General features: G+C 40.1%; 1 protein-coding gene across 1 annotated transcript; it reads left to right on the forward strand.

Moving 5' to 3' along the window:
* The first annotated feature begins 1,899 nt into the window (after positions 1-1,899).
* znf507 (zinc finger protein 507) lies at positions 1,900-22,091 on the forward strand. Its single transcript, XM_053493306.1, has 7 exons — positions 1,900-2,020; positions 5,627-7,719; positions 11,373-11,490; positions 12,785-12,896; positions 14,529-14,633; positions 15,749-15,883; positions 19,695-22,091. Exons 2-7 carry the CDS (start codon positions 5,629-5,631, stop codon positions 20,008-20,010), a joined length of 2,877 nt encoding a protein of 958 aa, XP_053349281.1. The 5' UTR covers positions 1,900-2,020; positions 5,627-5,628; the 3' UTR covers positions 20,011-22,091.
* The last annotated feature ends 1,551 nt before the right edge of the window (positions 22,092-23,642 follow it).

A 23,642-nucleotide genomic window follows, 5' to 3' on the forward strand; every position in this document is an offset into this window, starting at 1 on the left:
CAAACAATTAAATCTATGAAGACACCACCTCACAACTTACAGGACATAAAGGACCTGATGCTAAGGTCTTGGTGAGAGATACCAAAGCATACCTCTAGAGATGCTAAGTGGCATTCCCAAATTGCTCCTTAGTGTGTGAATGAGCGTGTACGTACCCAGCGATGAATTGGCACGCCATCCAGTATGTACTTGTGCCTTAACTCTTTTGGGATAGGCTCCAGGCCCTCCGTAACCCTGTACTGTATACTACACAATATTAGGCAGGTGGTTTTAATATTGTGGCTGATTGGTGTGTAAATTTACAAAAGACAGAGGAGAAGATTAGAATTTTGATTATTGGACAGGTATTATTCTGCACTATTTCTAGGTCCCTCTTTAAATGTAAGAAACTTTGTGATACAGACCATGTTGTTTGCTTTGTACAAAGGGTCAGATTTTAAATGGAGCATGAGTCCATGCCAGCTGGAGTGCACACTAATTAAACTAGTGGAGTACACTGTCATTAAACTAAAAAGAAGGATGAAAACTGAAAATTCTAAAATTCTACTTTTCACCCAAGTTGTTGCCAACAATATAATTTGTAATAAAAAATTGGTGCATTAAATTAGAGAAGACTGCAAAATAGAGGGATTTTTATTAGTGCTCTCAAACTACACTACGTAAACAACATTGACAAAGAATGATTTCACTATAATAGTCATTACATATAAATGTGGTAAAAGAGAAGGAAATCACTTGCATCACAACACCTTATCACTAATTATTTACCTACAACGGCACATGCATATGGCACAGTGTGTCATACTATGTTATACACTGCCTGGCCAAAAAAAAACACCTAAATTTAACTTAGCAAATAGGTATGATCAATCCATTGGATAGTTACTGCTGTGATAAATATGGTTATATAATATGAAGTTTGCATGTTCTCCCAGTGCATCGTGGGTTTCCATCTGGTTACTCTAGTTCCCTCCCACAGCCCAAAGACATGCAGGTTATGTTATAAATGTATCACATTTCGTGCGCTAATTCTCATGGAATAGTCTTCAGGCCCCAAGTGACCTTGTATAGGATTAGCGGTACAGAAGATGTCTTTTGGCTGCTCCTGTCAAACAGAGGTTTTATCTGTACTGCATCCAGTGTTAGGGGTCTGGGCATAGTGTGGGAATTGAACCTGATATATAGGATAAATTAATATATACAGGGTCATGGGCGGCCTGAACCTTATCCCAGGAGACCTAGGACACAAGGTGGAGTAAACCTTGAACAGGGCGCCAATCCATTGCAAGGCACACACACATACAAATACTCACACACGCAGTGAGCAATCTGGGAACGTCAAAACTCGGGGAAAACATACAACCTCTATACACGCAATCCCTGAGGCAGGAATCGAACCCGGACCCTGGAGGTACAAGGCTAACCAGTATGCCACCATATTGTATTGTGTTTTATAATATTATATTACAGCACACGCAATGAGTTCCCAGTCAAATTAATATTTTGCACATTTTTTTTCGATTATTAGAAACCTGTAAGAAATAAAGTACAGTGTGTAACAAAAAAATGGCACGCAAAATATAATAGCCTATACATAATAATTGTAATAAACGTTAAAGAAGTATCATTCTTTTCTTTTCTTTTTTACCTGCGATATGCAGTATCACCGCTAGATGGCGAGCATTGAACGCGACCTTGATGAAAATTCTCCTGCCCTGGGATTGGACAGTAGCCCATATTCGCGTTCTCACTGACCAATCACAACGAGGAGGAGGCGAGACCTATTGGAAAACAGATGGGTGTGTAAGAGGGGGAAAAAAAAAACACGTGGCATCGTGGTTGACGTCACGTTTTCATTCCTGTGTGGTCACCTGACCAAGCGGTGTCACGTGATCCGCGCTCCATTCTCGCCATTTTGAGCGCAGCGTGAGAAAAAAAAAGTGAGAGAGTTTTTTTTTTTTTACAGCCAGAGAGTAAAACAAGCCGCGGGGGCCAAAGATCACTAAGAGCTGCCGCATCAGTAAGTAAATCACACTGTCTGCTTGTGGAAGTCGCATGATTCCGAGCTGTTTATTAAACAGGAGTGCTGGTGTGGTTTAAGTGGCTTTATTTTCCACACTGTCTGGGCTGTAGGGTAAAGAGATGGGCTGAGTACCAAACGCCGCGATTCTGTTTACGTAGCGCACTATCACTGAGCGGACAGCCACGCGCATTGTGTACTATGTAGTGCACCTAGATAGGGCGTCAGGAGGCGATCGGAATCCAGCCAGAAACTCGCCATGTGTGTCTCCGCGCTGGGTAGAGAAGGCATGAAAACCTCCAGGGTTATTGGGGACGATGTGTTCTCTGGGCTGAAGACTTTTGGGGCATTTAGTTAACATAGTCAAATTCATTTTAAACACAATGTTAAATATTCACAAACATTTAGGAATAATTTTTAGCACACTTGCTCACACATTTTATTAAACATATGTACTGTATAATCACTTTTTTTGTATTTGTTTCTTTTCTTTTTGTATTTGTGTGTTTTAGAGTTTGTGCATACAAACTCTTCCATACTGTAATATTGAACATTTGGGTAAGGGCGGCACAGTGGCGTAGTGGTCAGCACTGTGGCCTCGCACCCCCAGGGTCGAGTGTTAGATTCCTGGCTTGTGTGTGTGTGTGAGGAGTTTGCACATTCTCCCAGTGCTTGGTGGGTTTCCACTGGGTACACTGGTTTCCTCACACAAATTGCCACACGTTTTATGCCATTTATGCCCTCCTTGATGTAACCCTCCCATTTTCTAATTTATTTAAAACCTGTGTGTGATGGTTAGGCACCCTGTCCAAGGTTTACCCCGCCTTGTGCCCTAAATCTCCAGCACCCCACCCCCACGACCCTATGCACTGTATAAAGTGGTATAGACAATGAGTGATGTAGTTTAGGGTGACTGTAATTAATAATAGGAAATAAATATCAATTAACTATTGGTTTAATACATTATATGGTTCCACTTTCATGTTTGATCATAGTTGCATGACATTGGCCTTTTTTAACGGTACAGTTATATATTAAATATGACATAAATTAGAAAATCGGATGGTTGGGTCAGGAAGGGCATAAATGGCGTAAAAACCTCTGTCAAGTGTGAGTGCAGACCAGATGGTGTGCTGTGGTGACCCTGTGACCCCATGAGGGAGAGAGATAGATAGATAGATAGATAGATAGATATAATCATATTTACCTTCCTTGTCACTGCTGCACCCACTACATACTGCTCACTTCCTTATGCTAAATTCATACAAAGCTTTTCACTGGCTCTATTTTAGTCCATGGCGCTTTCTCTCTCTCTTAAATAAAACGCATGTCTGTGTCTGTGTGTGTGAGTAAGTGTTATTAGGAAGTGAAATCCCACTTTCACACCACTGACCAAAGAAAGCAGAAGTTGAGGAATATTTTGTGGTCAGATAGGGACAGTGTAGGAAACCAAATAATTCCTCCTTACACAAAGTTACCCGTAGATAACGGTGGCTTATCTGAAGTGTATCAGCCATTCAGGTCCAAACCGATCACACCCTAAAACTAAATGTAACCAAATAAGCCTGCTACGCGAAAAGTCATGCTATGAGTCACAAAACCGCCTATGCAGTGTGATAAATCACGGACGTGCTATAATAGCGTTGGGTATTTTAAACCAAGCTCCTGCTGACCCGCTCGGGGTCGGACCCCTCTTAGGGAAAACAGCTGACTTCTCGTAGACAGGAACTAATGAATGATATTTAAGTTTGTGAAGTGCTGAGCTTCAGTCAGGGAGTTGTCACTATTGGGGTTGGAATTGGAATTTAATTCCGTTATAAGAATGTAGTGACACTGTGGTAACACAAATTAAGAAACTGTGCAATATCTATAAAGTTTGTGTGGGGAAGGTGTTTGAAAATCTGAACACTGAGATACAGACTGCAGTGGCGTTAAAAAAAGGCTATGGTTAAATTATTGGTGCTCTGATTTGAAGGTTGTGAGCTCAAATCCCAGCACTGCCAAGGTGCTAAGGCCGGCACTTAAGGGTTCATAAAAAAATGAAAAACTAGGATAAAGTGGTTTAGGGCAAATGTTATAAATTAAAATAAAACCATTAAAACACCCAGAACAGCAGGAGTCTGGCTGAACCTGAAAAAAAAAGTGTCTGGTTGAAGTAATGACATTGTTGAATCGAAATGATAATAGACGAAAAAGAGTTACTACATTGACAGTGCCCAGTGGCATATACAAGTATTTGTACATAACAAAATTTTAACAGTTCGTCCCAGTTGAAGCAGGGGCAGAGATTTCTTCAGCTTGGTCATTGGGAAATAAGCAGATTTTTTTATCTGGACTATTAACTTTTAATTCACATTGGACGGGTGAACAAATATTACACCTGCTCGACTTTTACAAAACAAGCAATGAACACATCATATTTTCAGATGTTTAACTATTTCTTTAAATATCCCAGCTTGTTAGAGTCAGATCGCTGGGTCAGCCATGAAGCAGAATGGTGGGGCTTGTACGGCTGAATCTCAGATCAGTAACACCAGTTATACTAGTTTTAACCCGAGTGCTGTAACTTTAGAGCAAGCTGCTTGGTTTAAATCACTCCACCTGGTGCACCACAGTCATCACCAAAGGCATGACATGTAGATGGCTGTAAAGCGTAGGTATCCCGTTGATATAATCTTATATCACAGTCGCCTTGCACCTCCAGGGTCCGGGTTCGATTCCTGGCCAGGCTCCTCCAGGTACTCCGGTTTCCTCCCACAGTCCAAAGACATGCAGGTTGGGCTAATTGGCGTTCCAAAATTGCCCATAGTGTGTGTGTATGTGTGTATGCCCTGCGATGAATTGGCACCCTGTTCATGGTGTACCCTGCTTCTCGCCCTAAGTCTCCTGGGATAGGCTCCAGGTCCCCGCGGCCCTGAATACAGGATAAAGCACTAAAGTTTGTCATTTGACAAAGCACTAATCTCCTACCAGTCTTCTGCTCTTAACTAAAGTTTAGTAGGTGGTGCTAATGCACTATTTGCGGAAGATATAAGCGATTTGTATGATCTGCACAAACTGGTATCCATTTTTAGACCATTTAACGTTAAAAAGTTTGCTCAAATTATTTAAAGGTTTAAATAATTTTCAAATTGAAAACTGACCAACAAATGATTGATCAAATTGCATACTTGAATAAATCACACAAGGTAGTGTGATTTTTACTTGGGGGATTAATTACTGTTAAAGGTTGACCGATCTTTTCAGAATCAGCATTATATACATGTAAGAAACTGCCTCCCAAACCAAGCAACATGTCCGGAACGAAAACGTCATACAAGTTTCCCACTCATGCCACACAGTCAGCTTTAAAAAATAAAGCCTTAAGTAATATCTTTTAAAATCAATGCAAGGGGAAACATCAAAGCCCGTAGCTTTAAAAAGCCCCCCCTGCTAAGTTGCAAAGGAAGTGTAGCGTTATTGCTTTTACCCTCCAAATTAACATCCAGCATTTGACTTAAAAGAAGTGTTTCACTTTAAAACATTTGTATTCTTTTTATGACTGCTTTTTGCTTTACATCTTTCAATTGGAAAAGTTAATTAATGTTCTGCCTTTGATGGTCTTAGGTATGGAGGACAGCAGTGGTGTTGCCGTCCTGGTTCCTTGCTCCAGAGATCATCAGGAGGTCTTCAACCCTGATTCACACATTCATGATGTCGAAGAAGAGCAGAAGCAGCACAAGCAGGCTGCAGACTCACTCATCCAGGTGATCGAGAAGCTCAGTAAGATAGTGGAGAAACGGCCTAGGCGATGCACTCTGTCTGGGAAAAAGCGCCCCTCTATGACCTGTGCCTCAGTAATGCTGGCAGAGAGCCGTGAGGGCAGCGGAGGGGTTTCACCATCCAAAAGAACCAAGGAGTGTGAAGAGGAGTGCCAGGTTCTCAGGTGTGCATCAGAGAATGTGACTGAGCAGGAACCAATTAACAGGATTGCCCGCATGGTTACCTGCTACCAGTGCAGCCTGTGCCGCTTCCTTTCTCCTACTCTGATTGCTTTAAAAGATCACATGAAACAGCATGATGAACAGCACAATGACCTCATTCTCATGTGCTCAGAGTGTTGTTTTACTTCGAAACATCAGGATGAGCTAGAGGCACATATCAGGGTTCACTTTGAGGAGGGCGACTGCACTAAGAGATCCCCTGCTGAGCAACAGACTGGAAACCTGCAAAGTAGGATCGGGTTCTCGGCCATGAAACCTGAGTCCGAATCTGAGAAAATGCCAGGAGGCTCTAAAAAGTGGTACAGCTACGAGCAAGGTCGGTATCACTGCCTAATATGCAGTTATGAATGCGGGCAGCAGCGCAATTTAAAAACGCATGCTTGGAAACATGCTGGCTTGGTGGACTGCTCATACCCTATATTTGAAGATGAGGCCGACCAGCAAGAGGCGCACCATTTATATGCCCTTAATCCCAACTCCTCCTTAGAGCAAGATAAAAAGCAGGAAGCTATCATGGTTCTCGCCCCTGTTGGAGAACAAGGTCAGGTTCTTCACCATACCCCGTCCATTCAGCTGGAACTATGTGCATCAGAAAATGTAAAATGTGATGATGATATGGTGCCAGAGAGAGTGAAAGAGTCAGAGGAGCCTCCAGGAGAGGTTCAGGTGACCCCTGAGGCGCAGATGGAGTTGGAGTTGGAGACGGAAAACCAGCAGACTACAACTGACAGCTTGTTGTCTTCAGTACAGAAGATCATTAGTTCAAGTGGCAACAGTGCCGGCCATGTCAATGTCATTGTGGAGAGACTGCCCTGCACTGAGGAACCTGTCTCCAATAAACCTCTGCTCCTGAGCCCAGAGGTGGCTAGATACAAGACCCTACTAGCCTCCCAGGAGATGGGAATTGAGCGCCAATCTCATCCCGTATACTACGAGGAGCAGGTTCTGATTGACTGGAATGACAGCGACGAGCATCCTGTAATGGAGAGTCAAGAGTCTGTCCCACCTCCGAATGAGAATCTGCCTCCAACACGTAGGAGGACACATTCTGAGTGCTTGCGGTTGCACTCTTTGGCAGCTGAAGCCCTTGTGACTATGCCCTGGAGAGCTACAGAGCTGACCGATCCTGCTGTTAAGGGGACTTCGAGTGTGATCTCTGACACAGGCCAAAAAATACTTGATCTGTCTGCCACTTCTGCAGCATCCAACGCAAAGGTAGCTTCATCAGAGCCAGAACCAGCAACCCTTCTGAACCTCAGCCAGAGTTCCAGGGATCAATTGTTAGAAGGACCCTCAAAAGCTGGAATCAGCACATCTTTACTGACGGTCATTGAGCGGCTACGGGAAAGGTCGGATCAGAATGCATCCGATGAAGATATTCTAAGGGAACTACAGGACAATCCACAGATTCTGAACGGCAGTACATCTACGGGAGATGCAGATGTGGCATGCGAGGTTTCCTCTGCTGAAGCTGATCTGGTGGAGTACATTGCCGGGAGTGACAGACCGTACCGTTGCCGTCTGTGCCTTTACAGCAGTGGCAACAAGGGCTATGTCAAGCAGCACCTGCGTGTTCACAGGCAGCGACAGCCTTACCAATGCCCCATCTGTGAGCACATTGCCTCTGACAGCAAGGATCTGGAGAGCCATATGATGCACCACCGCAAGAGCCGCATGTACCAGTGCAAGCATTGCAACGAGATCTTTCACTATAAGGTGATTGTGCATGACGGGAAAAAAAAAATTCATAATGAATTTTAGATTAGTAGCATGTGGGACCCATAGTACAGTCTTAAATTAAAGGTTAAATCTAGATCTCTAAAAGGTTCTTTTGCTTGTTCCTCAGGGGTACATTAAAGGTTCCTTGTAAAGCCCTACAATTTTGCTTTCATGCACAAGTTTTCCAGTAAGCAATGGACCCTAGGGCTCCAAACTATCTAAAAGGCTCTAAGAAACACTTTTTTTTAACAAGAATATGTTACTTAAATAGCCTCTAAAGTTCCACAAGGTTTGTGCACACAGTTCCCTTTTTTATCTACAAAGGAAATTAATTAACTATTCGGATAAAACCACAAGGGCCTTTATGTTCCAAACATATTTTGCATGCATTTAAACTTATGCAAATAAATAACTTGTTGCCACAATTTAATGTCTTGAAGACACAGGGAAAAGGAAAAAATACAACTTTTTGACCTTTAGAGACTCCATAGTTTTGGTCTTAAGAATTAAGAAGTGTTTTAATGCCCTCAAAATCTGTATTTTTTAGCTGTTAAATGTTAGTTTAATGTGCAAGACTGGTCAGTGCTAAAAAAAAAAATGTGTCATAAAATGTAATAGCCTATCATGTTCCAATATGCAAATGAAGGCCATAGGATTTCTGGAGTTTCCATTTAAAGTACGTACACTCATACTTCCGTGATTGTGCATAAGAGCTTGTTTTCCTGGTTGAACTACAAAGTCGAGAATATACACATTTATTAGACAAACTTCCCCATATAACATGTAGTTAATTAAATATGGAGCCAAATTATGGGAAAGAACCCAGCCCCCAGGTGTCTTTTCATATTTACTCGAGTAAGATTAAAATTTAGCCCCACTGACTCAAATACAATAATAATGCTTTACGGTAAGGTCTAATTTTGCATCATTAGTTAACATCAACAAACCATGAACTTCAGCAGCAGTAAACCCAGCAATTTTAATCTTTAAAGAAACTTAATGTTCAGAATGTATTAGTGTCTCAGCTAATTGTGTCTCATGAACACGCTCATCTACTTTTCTTGGTATTCATAAAATTGTCCCGATACGACTGAACCGATACCACTTCAAGGCCGGTGAGCTGTTTCTCGCTCCAGCCAGTGGAACCAGCTTTCTGGTCATGAACAAAGAAACAAACAAAAAACACCACGAGAGGAAACTTTGGCAACAGCAATAATTGGGTCCGCTTGCGCGCTCTCTGTAGTTTTAATGACCAAGCTTAGCAGCACATTATCTGTGCTTTCAGTGCCAGCCACGAGGGCCGCAGAAATATTTACACGTTAAATTTTTTGCATGGAAAGATGGAAACATAATCACAGCAGTGAATCGCGAAAAACTGTACATACGTCCATCATGCAAAACCGCATAGGTGAGACAGGGTTATTAACACTGTGGCCTCTCAACTGCAGCGTTGAGGGTTGTTCTTGTTCATGTTCTTTCCATCCTTGATGGGTTTCCTCCAATGACCTGAAGAGTAGGGCAATTGGTGTTTCCAAATTGGCCAAAATGTGTGTCTGTGTGTGTGTTCCTGTGATTAACTAGCCTAACTTCACCTAGTCCTACGAGTCCCCGGGATAGGCCATGCCCTCCCATGACCCGGTACAGAATAAGCATTCTATAGAATGAGTAAGCGGCAGTTCAATGCTGCAGAAGTTTATGCCACCTGTGGTGTAGTGCTTCTCTGAAGTTAGAAGATGTATTGACTTTTCTTCTTCCTCAGGGTTCATACCGATGATTGATAAAAAAGTAAACTCGCATTTTTAAGGTTTATAAGGTTCTTACTTCTGGGAACAACAAGCGAGAGAATACTTGATTTTTCCATCGTACAGTGCTGTAAAAATAAAAAATCTCTTTTTGCGTTGTCATACTTAAGTGATTGTGTAATAATATTACAATACTAATCATTTTGTTTGTTGACCTCAAAGATGATCAGAGTAAATACAAAATGCATTTTTTTCCCCTGATTTTTCTCCCTTATTTTAGTTTTGTCCAATTCCTCCCCATCACGAGGGGACTCCCACATTAAGTCGGGAGGGCCGAAGACCATTAGGTGTTTCCTTCGAACCACATGACCCCAGTCGACCGCATCTGCTCGCTCACGCACCGTTGTGGGTGGAGTAACACACTCGGAGGCAGCGCTATTCGCTCCTTCCGCTTTCATGAGCTCACAGACGCCCCTGATTGGCCGTGATTTAATGTGTGAGCACTAAGTACCTCTCATCCCTCCCCTCTGGGAGAGCTCAGCCAATCAGCTCTCTCTAGACCTCCGGCTGCGAGAGCTTACAGCATCACCCAGGAATCGGACTCGCGATCTCTGGATGATAGGGAGAGCACTTTACCACTGCACCACTAGCGGGCCCCAAAATGCAGCTTTTAAACGATCATTTCATTTATTAAGGAAAAAAAGCTGTACCTGACCTATCTGGTCCTAGGTGAAAAAGTAATTGCCCCTAAAACTCAGTCTGGTTGTACCACCCCTGGCAGCAACAACTGCAGTCAGGCATTTGCGATATCTGGCAATAAGTTTTCCATATTGCTGTGGAGAAATTTTGGCCCACTCTTCTATGCAGAATGAGATGGATCTTCTGCTGTGTTTCAGATCATTGTCCTGCTGCATCATAACCCAAGTACGCTTGAGCTTGAGGTCACAAACAGATGCCCGGACACTTTCCTTCAGGATTTTCTGATGCAGCGTAGAATTCATGGTTCCATCAATTACTTTTCCCACATTGGGCCCGGCAGATTTGGACAGCGTTTTTTCCCCTTAATAAATGAAATCATAATTTTAAACTAATTGTATTAGTTATCATAAAAATATGATTGTATTTACTTGGCATGTAATACAATTTCCATGCATTGGCAGATGTCTAATTGTTCAATGGGTATCAAATGATGGCACTATTATGGACAGCTTGGCTGGAAAAAGAATGTTGTTATGGTAACGATAATGGCGAAACACATTATGATGGATAAATATATGAAAATATATACTTTAATGTATGCCAGATTGCCGACTGTAGTAAAACAATTCCGATTAAAACCCGTCAGCTAATAAAGTAGATATATTATTAACAGTATTCTCCAACGGTCTTTGACGAAATTACGGCCTCATGTTTGTACAAGGTGACAGTTATTACTGTCTGGCTTTAAGGAGTCTCAGACTATATAATGGATCACCTTGTCACAATTAATGAATTACAAGCACCACTTTATACATTAGAAGCACTCCCTTTCTTGGGGTGTATAATTATATTCATCATCATAAATTGGCGACGTCCATGTCGTCGCGAATAAAGTCACTTCCACACTGAACATCTATAGTGTTACTTAAAGGTGACATTCTCCTTTTCTTCCTCTCCTAATTTGTTTTCGGACGCAGAGTTTAATTTTTAATTCGTGCAATTACCTTGAAAGTGCTAAAATAACGCATTAATCTCTTGCCGGAGAAGCCGTTCAAGCCCTACGCCCAGCACGGGGGAGTTAATCCGATTAGAAAGTTTGCTATTTCTAAATGTGGAGACGCTGGCCTTTTCTCTCCACTGAGTATTTATTAATATACTTCCTGCGATGAATCACTTTTTTTCCTTTCTTTTTCTTCCGTCCATTTCCAGAGTCAGCTGCGGAACCACGAGAGAGAGCAACACGGGATAAGTGACACGGCGGCGGCCCTCGCGCTTGATGGCGAAACGAAAGCGAACGTGGACGAGTCTGAGAAGATGACTGATGATGGTGAGTCACACCGTTACAGCAGTCTGTAGGACCAGCGCTGGTCTTCTTAAGCATGTGCCGTGATATTCTATCGTAAGTAAGCCGACAAAACCGGCGCAGCTCCCGAAATAAAATGCAGCTGGTCAGTAGGCAGGTTTCGGTGCCATCAGGGATTTGGGTGTAGTGACAGTTTGTTACCACAACAACAGCTTGAGTGGCTCAGGTTACCACAACATGAGCAGAGATAATAGTGCAATGAAAATACTAATAAATATGTTAATTACTAATGCTATCCACTTTCATTAAGGAGCTAAACGCGACATTAAAATGATATATCAATCATGTAAGCATAAGGCAAATTACAATAAGTCAAAGGTGCTTGTCCGTGTATCAATCTTCGGGCTGCGCCGAAAGCGCTTTGGCAGACGCCCTCACCCAAAGAGCAGGTGGGGGTTAAGGGCCTTGCTCAAGGGCTCAACAGTGTGGTGCAGGGATTTGAACCTGTGACCTTTCGATCAGCAGTCCAACACCTAACGACTGAGCTGCCCCTGAGCTTCACATTCACCTTGGCACATGTTTTGCAGCAGATGCTTTTGTATCCAGACTTGGGACCTGCACTAAGGATGTCCTGCATCCAATTCGTTTGCTGAGAATCGAACCAGCATGGTACGCAAGAAAGCTACCACTAAGCCATCACTACCCCAAAAGTGTCATATAATGATGTTTGATAAACACATATGCTTTATAATATGTATATATGGGCAAAGATATCTAGGAAGATATCGATATCTATGACTGAGTGAAAATAAATAATAAACATATTTTAGATTGCATTCAACTTTGTCATTGTACAAAGCCAAATAAATGCAGTTATTTAAATTGTGCAAATATAATAGGGTTTTAATTGTTATTTAAAAAACAATACAAATAAACGTAAGACAATAGAAGACCAAAATCCCTGATGGGGCAAAATCCCTATTGGGACATACTTTAACACAATATTGAAATAATTTGAAATAAAAGTCAGGTTGTCTCGTTATTCTTAGAAAATAATCTGTCATACTTAGTTGCTCGATTCTCATCCTGTTCTGATGACCTCATGATTTGCCGCCTAAACCTGTGCAAACTTTTATCAGATATTTTCCTCTCCACACAAAACTTTCATAACTTTGAGGATTTACGACAGAACAACATGAAACACTCGTGTTTAAAGATTTTATTTTAAAATAATAAAGTATATTTTTGCCACATTATTAGTTAAAATTCCCTGCATAAGTTGTTCGAGTTTCTATCTGTGTGTGTACTTTTCCTGCAGATTGTGTCAGCGAGCAGAAAGTGTATAAATGTGACATGTGTGACTACACCAGCTCTACCTACGTCGGAGTGCGGAACCATCGCAGGATCCACAGTTCCGACAAGCCCTACAGGTGCGTCTCGGTACATCGGTAGCACATCAGTCCAAAAATGTCTGAAAATCACTGCATTGGCCATAATTACTTTATTAATTAGTAATTACTATTAATAGTAATTATTGTAATTAATATTAAAATGAATTCATAGTAGTTTTTGACCTGCTGACAAGGTGACGCATAAATTACAATTCTTAAACACTTCCACGTGTATATAAAAAGTTTCCCATGGGTGTGTATGTGTACGTGTGTAGGAGCAGCATTTAACCACAGGAGGGCAGTAAACTCTAAGTTAAATGTAAAAAAACATTTCTGTAGATGAGCTGTGGGTGTGTTTGAGAGTGTGTAGCTTGCAGAGTGGTAGCGATGCAAGATAGCGGATCACAATCTGGCAAGGGATCACCCCGGCTGGGTCGCCGATGATGAAAGACCTGATGATATTGCTGACCATGTGTCTTAAGTTGCATGTTAGAACGCATCATTGTTCAGCTAATATAGGAATTAACAATTAATTTAACATTTATTATTATTATTAGTAGTAGTATTACTACAATAAAACATTAATTAATTATTTTAATTGAAACATTTTACATGTTATCATATGTAGCTGTGTAAGCTTGTATGTCTTCACATGTTACATAAGAAAAGAAAGTCAAAGTTTAATCCCATTTACTGCACCAACATAACTACCAGCCAGTGTCTTGTTGGCCAGTTATGTAACTTTTAGCTGATTTTATATTCGATAAATAAAAAAAATAAAACAACACTGACAAGCGTTCCATCCAGTGTAGGATCTGCATCCGCTGCGACCAAGACCAGGATGAACTGGTTACTGTGTATAAATTTATAAAAAAAAAAAAAACATGATCATGATTTAAAAACCCAGCAGTAGATGTGAAAAAAAATGATCCATAACACACACACACACACACACACACACACACACACATAGTGGATCTCGTTCTCCAGCTCTTAGCCACGCACGCTGACATCTTTCAGCCATTTTGCTTCTCTCACCTACGCCTGCTTCAAACAGCCCCTCTGAGACGCGCAGCCCTTTCAACTAGCACTCGCCTGAGCACTGAGTGGGATGCAGTGGAAGTGGCAGACAGCATGATGATTTTCTGTCTTTTATAGCAGGGGAAAAAAAAATATTTTAAGCATTCTCCAAGTGGGTGAAATGCAAATGAAACCCATTAAATCCTTTCCGCCAGGGTTCGTACAGTGGGTAAATGCTGTAATGTCAGCTTTTAGCCACAAGAGGGCAGTAAGGCTCAAGTACAATTACACACATACACACATGTAGGGCACTTGCACGTTCTTCAGCTCTCAGCAGGGCCTCTTTGAGCGCGTGGAGTTGTCTCTCAGCCATTCCGCTCCTCTAACCTACGCCTACTTCAAACAGGCCCTCAGAGACGCGCGCCCCTTTCAACGAACGCTTACTTCACCGCCACCCTTTGAGCTCAGACTCCATACAAATGGCTTCTAGCTTCAGATGCAGCACCGTGAGGCGATTGTACATGAGCACGCATCCGAAATTCACACTGGGGGGGGCGCACTCACTCGCTCACTCACTCTGCCGACGGGCGGGGGTTAGACGACTTTCCGTATTTAGAAGTGTTTTTATATGTTCGCTCTGATCTGCCACAGGTGCTGCAGCTGCGACTTCGCCACCACCAACATGAACAGCCTGAAGAGCCACATGAAGAGACACCCACAGGAGCACCAGGCCGTGCAGCTGCTCGAGCAGTACAGGTGAGCGACACGGCACCGAGGCGACTGCCTTCTGTACTCCTGAACCCCCAAGTGGCTCGACAGTCAAAGCTTTTGGCTTTAACGACGAGTTTGAATCCTGACGTAACTATGCACGCCCACGGATCCCACGAGGAAATAATTGGCTCCGCTGTCTTCGCTGGCTGGAAGAAATAAAGGAATGACCATCTTCTCTCCTGTCAATCAAACTGACAGATTTAATCACGGGAATCTGTTCCTTTGCGGAATCCTAAATAACCTGCCGCAGCGGTTTAATGATGTCGCATGAATTACGCGAACGGCAAGCCAAAAGCTGCACTTGTAATCTGTTCCGCGTTTCTCGGTACATTTAATAATCCCGATGTCATTAACGGGGCAGGGAAGCGGCTACCGAGCTGTCGCGCGATGCTGTAAGTCATCGCAAGTTGTTTGCAAGTTTGCTGCAACAGTTGCTTCGACATTACCCGTCCCTGGCGCGGTGCTCTACTGTCCTAAACGGACACCTGGGAAACAAACAAACATTCTCATGCTATTTATTCCCACTCTGTCTGTGTCTGTTTTCACACACGACCCATAACTGCTGGAGATTCAGTAGGCCGGACGAGTCGTTCAGCACCTAGAGGACTTGGATGTAACTAGCTAACTAACTGTAAGGAGGCTAAATTTAAAAGCTTTAAAATTTTTTTTATCCAGGTTCATTTAGGTTTCCAGGCAACCAAAACACGAGACCAGGCAGCACGCTGGAGTTTTTATTTGCTAATGAATTTCACATTTGTCCACCTCTGGCAATTTATTTTAGTTTGCCACGAGGCAGATGAAGTGGATATGAATCATAACGAACAGATTTTGCTGAACTGAAGGTCACTGCGATACACCAGCGTTAGATCTAAATATACAGAAACGGCATAAGGAAACACGCCAATTTATACAGTGTCCAGGAGAACCTCGGCTACACACTTTTACCCGTCTTGTTCTTGCATATCGCGTTCTTTTGTAGTTTTGCTTTAGTTATTTGTTTCTAGTGTTAATTACATAGTTTCTTTATCGTTCCTATAGCGTGAAGATAAATAATATATATTTTTTAATTATTATTATTCATATTTGTCTTTTCTGCTCAGGTGCTCGCTCTGCGGCTACGTGTGCAGTCATCCTCCATCCCTCAAGTCCCACATGTGGAAACACGCCGGGGATCAGAACTACAACTACGAACAAGTGAACAAGGCCATCAACGAGGCCATCTCGCAAAGCAGCCGGTGAGTGTCACCTGGAATCGGTTCTGATCATTATAACTGCAGTGTAGCTTGTTCTGAGGACGTGCTGGAGCTGTACTGCTATAATTTAAGTCTGGATTGGTGTGTCGAGTAAAAAAAAAAGGAATTAATAATAAAATGCTTCGATGTTTCTATTATTTTGTTCGACAGCACAGTCATGTTAGAGTCACGTCTACTGCAGGTCGGCCCTCTGAGTATTGTTTTATTTTTATTATTATTATGTCTCATTTCTATTTACGTTCACAGAGCAGTCAATAACTCAGCACATGGGATTAGTGGCATCAATAGGATCAAATCAAACTGATCCTCTACGTCTGAACTTACAGAATTTTTTAGATTTTTTTAAAATTAAGATTAAGAAGGTCAAGTCAATAAATATCTTCGGTCCGAGGTCAGAGTTTTATGTTCGTGTTAGGATTCAGATAGAAATTTCAAATATATATATATATATATATATATATATATATATATATATATATATATAAAAGTTTAATAATATTTGTCAATCTGGACAATTTGATTTTCGATGCCTTTGTATATTTCCTTGTATTTGTATCGAACACCAACAACATGCTTTGGTCAATCTTCATCACCTTGGACGGCTGCGGATATGTTTGCTTATACTGTCACATTATATGCGCGTCACATTACTGCTTTTTATGAGCCCTACGGTTTCGAAACATATGAGACAAACATCCATACACTGTAGAAGGTTCAGTTTTCATAGTCTACTTTTCTATTTAGAAGTAAGCCATGCTCTCTCATGCTTTCGGTTCTGTTTTGTTGTTTTTTTCCCACACATTCTGTCGATACACACTAAACTATAGGCTTTGCTGAATGATGCATTTCTGGGTAAAAAGATAAGTAAGCTAGGGTAAGCTAGATTACTGGTTTAATAATTATTCACGTTTATACAAATACACCTTTTCTTCGGGAAATTCTTCGCCCAAATTCACTGTCAAAACACCTGGGCCAGCTGACCGACATTAATATAAAGCATCCTCCAGTAAACTGGCTTCTGTTAGAAAACATGAACAGCACCTGTTCCACCTGTTGCATGCTGCAATGCCACGGAACAAAAGAGTGTAACACAGCGACTTTCCTTCATTCATTCGTCTTTAGTAACTAGTTTGTTTGAAACATTTCGGCAAGATTGCTTTTGTGCACCCTTTCAGTGTATGTGGCTGTCTAAAATCATCTTAAGGGCCTCTGTGTGGTGCAGTGGTAAAGTGCTCGCCCTCTCATCCGGAGATCGCGAGTTCGATTCCCGGGTGATGCTGTAACCTCTCGCGGCCGAAGGTCTAGAGAGAGCTAATTGGTTGAGGTACTTTGTGTTCCCACATTAAATCACAGCTCTAAAGCCAATCAGGGAGCGGATAGCGCTGTCCTCCAAGTGTGTTACACCGCCCACAATGATGCGTGAGCGAGCAGTAGTGACAGAGAGGAATTGGACATGACTAAATTGGGGAAAATATCCAAAATAGCCCTCCTCTCAGTATTTAAAAGTCACTTTGTATAACTGTTCTCATCTATGTTCAGTTCAGATTTTTGCACAACAGAAAAGACTCTATAAGTGTAATATCGACACACGTACATTAACAGGATGAAAAAAGTAGTTCATCCTGTGCCAGGAAGCCAATCAAGCGAGTGTGAAGGGCTGGTCCTCTAGCCCATAATTCCACAGCAATTACTGATTATAGTCCATAATATTTTAATTGAATAGATTAGCTGTCATAAATTATTAGTAGACCTGTAATTGTGGATGTACGTTTTAGAAGCTAGTCCATATTGTCCTTACAGTATCATTAGAGCGATGCTGGCTGTGTCCTCCGCACTCAAAGACATTACAGATTATAGGGGGAAAAATGTGTTTAAGTAAAAATATTCGGTTGTAATCTAATAATATATATATAATCTAACTATTTAACTGTAGATGTGCGTCATGCATTAATGGCATGTACATTATAATTATTGGCAAATAGCTGTGGAATAACGAAAAAAATAAATAAATACACTTCCATAAGGAATAGACCCGGATGCTCCATAATGTTATAGTAACTGATACAGTTTGTCTTACCGTCTCAGTTATTTTCCAGGTAAACTAATGTTTTTTTTCTCCTAAAGCACATGACAAAATGACAAATTTTGTCGAACTCTTTCCAACTAGATTGAACAGTGAGAAATGTCCGAGAGGCAGGTTAGTTCCTGTTATCACTTAATGCGCTTAAAGCTACAGTATAGAGAGTCGATTTCTCATCAGCTTCACTTTTTTGCTCTCCCTTGAAGTTAAGACAAGACAGATATGATAAGAGAGCAGTGCTAAGTACGGAAAAAGGACTTAATAATGTATTTATTTATTTATTTATTTGTAAATTGCAAAACTTTTTAAGCAGTTTATAATTTAGCTTAAATTATGTAGAGCATCCAACATAAGACCATGTGAATTAGGGCTGCAGGATGTGATATAAAAATGACATTGCAAAAGTTTGGACATACAACTGCAATGTTTATTTATTTTATTTGGACACCATTGTCTTACTAGTAACATAATTCCAGGTAATTCCTTTTATATTTAAACTTAAAGTTTACATTTTAAAGTTGCTTCGTGATTTTTATAATTAACAAGCCATAAAAGATTATTTATATAGAAACTGTTTTCATAGAACTTTTAAACTTTGAGGCCACCTCTGGTCAATAAATGTTCCCCAAAACTTTATATGGGGTCAAATGACCCCAAAGATAACAGGAGGGTTAAAGTTAAAAAAATAAATGACTTAAATGTCTTAAATTGCTACATATTCAGTGACTTTTATACATAAACTTGGATAACATTATACAACAAATAAGCAATAAGACAAAAGTTGCTATATACTAATACAGGTGTGTGTGAACAGATTTGCCAGGAACTTGAAATATTAATAAAAGAGAAAGCGTGACATATGTGAATTGAATGGTTTTAATATTAATTTCTTTATATTTTATTATATTACTAATTATTAATATTAAGATATTAAATATTATGATTATTATAAGGACATTATTATTGACAGACTTTAGATAAATTCCCAACTATGTCTATATTACCTGTAATAAAGTGAGGTGTTTTTAAATATTTAATGTAAAGAATTGCACAGATTCGTATTGCGATTTTGATGTTTGTGCGATTAATTGTGTAGCAGGTTGTTACTATAGCAACAATAAGATATTACAATACTCTCAAGTTTTAATCATTTACAAATTTATTTGTTTTTGTTTAGTGATTTATTTTCTGTATTCTACAGCGATACTGGGGATTTCAAAACTATGAAATAACACACATGGATTTAGGTATTTACAGTATGTAACAACAACAACAACAGTCTCTTGTTATTTTAAGGTCAGCCTTTCTGGAACAGTATTGTGTCAAGTGCATTTGCAAAACCAGTTAAGCTCCATGACGAAACTGGCTTCGATGAAGACCTACCCAGTAAGGCAAGGCCAAAACCCACCTCTGCTGCAGAGAAGTTGTTCATTTAGAGTCACCAGCCTCAGAAATCACCAATTAACAAACATCACCTCAGAATAGAGGCGTTATGAAGGCTTTACAGATCATAAGTAGCAGATACATCTCAACATTAACCATTGAAGGGAGATTATTGGACGCCTTTAGGTTTGCTTTGGAATGTAGAAAGAAATAAAAATCTGGAACTAATCTGAACAGAAGTTCCAGTTCAATTAACTTGTACAGTTCTAGTAGAATGATCTTCATGACTTAAAGCCTTCATAGACACTCATTTTCACCGTTTCTCTGTAGGCCTCCAGTTGCGCCTTCTAAGTCAGTTCCAGATCCGTCCACAGACCGTCCGTACATCTTCCTGAGCCAGAAAGAGAAGACGTCGCCTCCTCCAGGGTCGAGAGCGCCATGTGTATCAGTGAGGAAAGGAGGCGCCGGGCTTCCGACATCAGGCATGGAGTACTGCGTGCTGCTCTTCTGCTGCTGCATCTGCGGCTTCGAGTCCACCAGTAAGGAACAGCTGATGGAGCACATGAAGGAGCACGACATCATCAGCATCATACTGAGCAAAGAGCAGCAGGGAGGCCAGGCTTCTGAGGCCACCACAGCGCAGTGAGGGAAATCAGTGCACACACACACACACAGTAAATCTCTTAAAATTAGAGCCAGTAAATTTTTTTTGTTTGTTTGTTTTTGCACATTTTTTTCTTTAATACTTGCTTTTGATACACTGCTTTTACAGATAAAGAAACTCTGCACTCTTATTATATTTTTCTCTTTCCTCTTTTATTTCTCAGTGTCATTAAGGGTTATTCAAACACAATTCAGGATTCGGACGTTTCCTCCGAAAAACATCCTCAGACGTTTTTTTTTTATTATTATTATTATTAACCGAGAAACATAAAATATCATTATATAGTAGGTGAATTTATTTACCTGAATTGCATTTCATACCTCACTTTTCTATATGGTATAAATGAAAATCATTAGGGTTAAATCATCCACAGGGCAGCTTTTCTACTTCACTGTAATATTATTTATCAGTATTGTTTATATAGACTTCATGGTAAGGGAAGAAAAGATAAAGGTGTAGGGTAATTACCTTCTGGTTTGTCAATATTTGTGTTAATATTTATCGCGCTAATTTATATCTTTGCATGTACCCTTCCGTTATGCTCGCAGAAAGAGAGCGGTATCGTCGCGGATCCTGGTTTTTTTTTTTGGTGCTACAGACGCTTTCTCCGGCTCGAGAACGAAGCGTCACATCAGGAATGTATCTTAAACCTACAGATAATAAGCCAGCCGAAATCGTGTGTTTGTTTGCTAGTACTGTTTAATGCACAGTCACGGGACATTCTAATGGTCACTGGTCCAAAAATATTTTAAATCAGGTGATAAAAACTCTATCCTGCAGCTGAAAGCCAAGTATAATGTCATACATCAACTGTGAGGGATTAAAACATAGGCATTTAAAAGACTTGTGCATTGGATACGGTGATGTATCGTGACTTACGTACCGTTTTCTTTTAATAGGACACCACTGTCTTACTAGTAACATAGATTGATGCTAAGTAGTTCCTTTTATATTTAAATTAGTTTTTTTTTTTAAGTTTACATTTTAAAGTTGCTCTGTAATTTTTTATAATTAAAAGGCCGCAGAAGATTATTTATATAGTAAATATTTCCATAAAACTTTTAAACTTTAAACCTACCTCCGGTCCATAATGTTCCCTGAAACCTCAACTTGATCTAATTAGTCTTATATTTTAAAGGAATAATTCGCATCCCCTCACTGATTTCAGATGGGAGAGGAGAAGGGGATCCAATCCATAATTCATAGGTTTTGAGATTGCATTTGGGGAGAACAATGTGTCAAGCGAAGTAAATTATTTTATGTAAGAAAATCTCGCTAACACACGGAATTATGAATATCAGGAAGATAATGACTTGGTATGCATGTGGAGCATGCAATCACTTGAGCTCATTGTGCATTTTAATCACAGTAATTCGAGTCTAGCCGAGGCACACGGAAACCTTTGTACGATCCGGAATTGCTTTCCCATTTCCGTGTTTTTGTTGTTGTTTTTTTACATGTACATCCAGTCAGACGATGTAGATGCAATCTGATGTTGAGCGTATGCATTCTGAATGCATTTTGACATTTTTTTTTCTTTTCAGTTCTTATTAATAATGGAACAGCTTATTAATCTGTTTAGACTGTAGGAAAAGGTGGAGGAAGTGAAGAATAGTAATATAGCTAGTTTTGTATAACCTCTTTTGGAGCTTAAGTAACTTTGCAATTATTCAGCTTAAATTCTGCACCCACTGAACTCATCATGTTAACTGATTTATTCATTTATTTATAAAAAAAATTTCCCCCCTGAAAAATCTCTAAACATGGTGCTCAGACTGTTTTGTGCCTTGCATTCTTACTCCTGATCAGCTCTCTCTTTGAAATGTATGCCAAATGTTACCCCATAATTGGTTGTGATAAAATTAGGCCTTAATTCTGCCCTTATAGTTTTTGTAATGTACTGACAAAAAGTACTGTAGTATGGCTTTATACATCACTGGCTGTGTATATACTGTTAAATTTGGATTGATTATATTTTTGAAGAATTTCTATTTTTAAGGCAACTACAGGTAAACACTACAGTTGTACAAAAAAAAATGGATTATTGTCTAGCCAAAGTGTATGTCTAGACATGCCAAAGTGTATGTCTAGACATGTCAAAATGTCCTTTTTTTTAGGTCTGAGTAATGGAAAAGTTATTACCAGAAGTTTGTAACGCTGCCAAAGGAGATAGAGGACGGTAGACTTTAACATTATTTATGCCTTTCACCACTGTTTTCCAAGTTCACGTCGTAGTGGTCGTGCAGGGCCGTATTTCGTAAAACCTAGTGTTCCATTCGACTATTTATTTACCGTTCATAGACTGTAAAATGTTATGACTTGTATTTTTGGTATTAAAAACCGAACAATGACATCAACCTTGTGAATGTGTCGTTATTTTTGGTTGTCAGCACAAAAAAAGGAAAAAAACTGAATCCACAGAGCTTAACTTTTTCATTTCACACAGCAGCAAAGTTCAGCATGTTCATTGTGCTTTTATCCAGCTGATCGACTTTCTCAACTGTGAAGTCTGGCCCTTTCGGATTTCAGAAAGTTTAAGAAAGACCTCTATGACACTTTTTGTAGTAAATCGCATCATGGGACTTTGGAGCAGTCAGAGGTAAAGCTGTACGTTTTCCTGTCACAGAAAAGTCTTAAGTCTCAAGATTTTGCGCTTTGTGGTTTCTCGGTAACAAGACAACTTTTTTTTTTTTTTTTTGGTCATAACTTTTAAAAAGGGCAAAACCAAAGCAGATGAGGGAATGACTGTTAAAGATTGTCTAAATGTAAGTAATAACAGTGATTATTTGGTTCAGAGACATTCAACAACTTTAAGTTAATAAAAAGTATAATGTGTAAAAAAAAAAATTTGCAATCATTTGCAATTTGTAAAATGAATAAAATTCTTCAGGATGCAGTGTCACTGTCATGCTCTATCCCACCAGCCAGTCATTAATTAAATAAAAATCGAATTAAATCTAATTAAATATATAAATTAAGCAATGTAAAAACGAGTTCATAAAAGGTTTGTATCAACTCCAGGTCACTGCTTTACAAAGATTATAATTAGTTTCTAATTTGGTTTTAGTCGAGGATACTTGAAAAATCAAAGCAGTGTTAACTTTAGTTGAAAGCTGTGATCTAAAAAAAAATTCAATTAATTCATTTAATAATAAATGATTAATTTGAGTTTATAATTGGCAGCATGGTGGCTTAGTGGTTAGGACTGCCGCCTTGCATCTCCAGAGTCTGGGTTCGATTCCTGTCCTGGGTCTGTGTGCAGGGAGTTTGCATGTTATCCCCGTGGTTGGTGGGTTTCCTCCGTGTCCTCTTATATGCCAAAATCACTTTTGGTAAAGCGTAGTCCTTGTCAGGGTTGTAATGGATCTGGAGCTCATTTTAAGAGCACACCCTGGATTGAATGTCGTTCCATGATAGGGCACCACACACACACACACAGTAGTGATAATGCTACTTTGCTGCATTATTATATCGTCCTCTTTAATCCAATAATGGTTCCTTAATTATAGTAAAGTGGGTACAACTTGATTTGGGGGGAAAAAAATCTATAACCTCAAATAAAAGTCATACTGAATCCATTGTGCAAGACATTTTCTAACAGGAGACGGACATTA

This window comes from Clarias gariepinus, chromosome 3 (genome assembly GCF_024256425.1).
Source record: "Clarias gariepinus isolate MV-2021 ecotype Netherlands chromosome 3, CGAR_prim_01v2, whole genome shotgun sequence".
NCBI classification, from domain to species: domain Eukaryota; kingdom Metazoa; phylum Chordata; class Actinopteri; order Siluriformes; family Clariidae; genus Clarias; species Clarias gariepinus.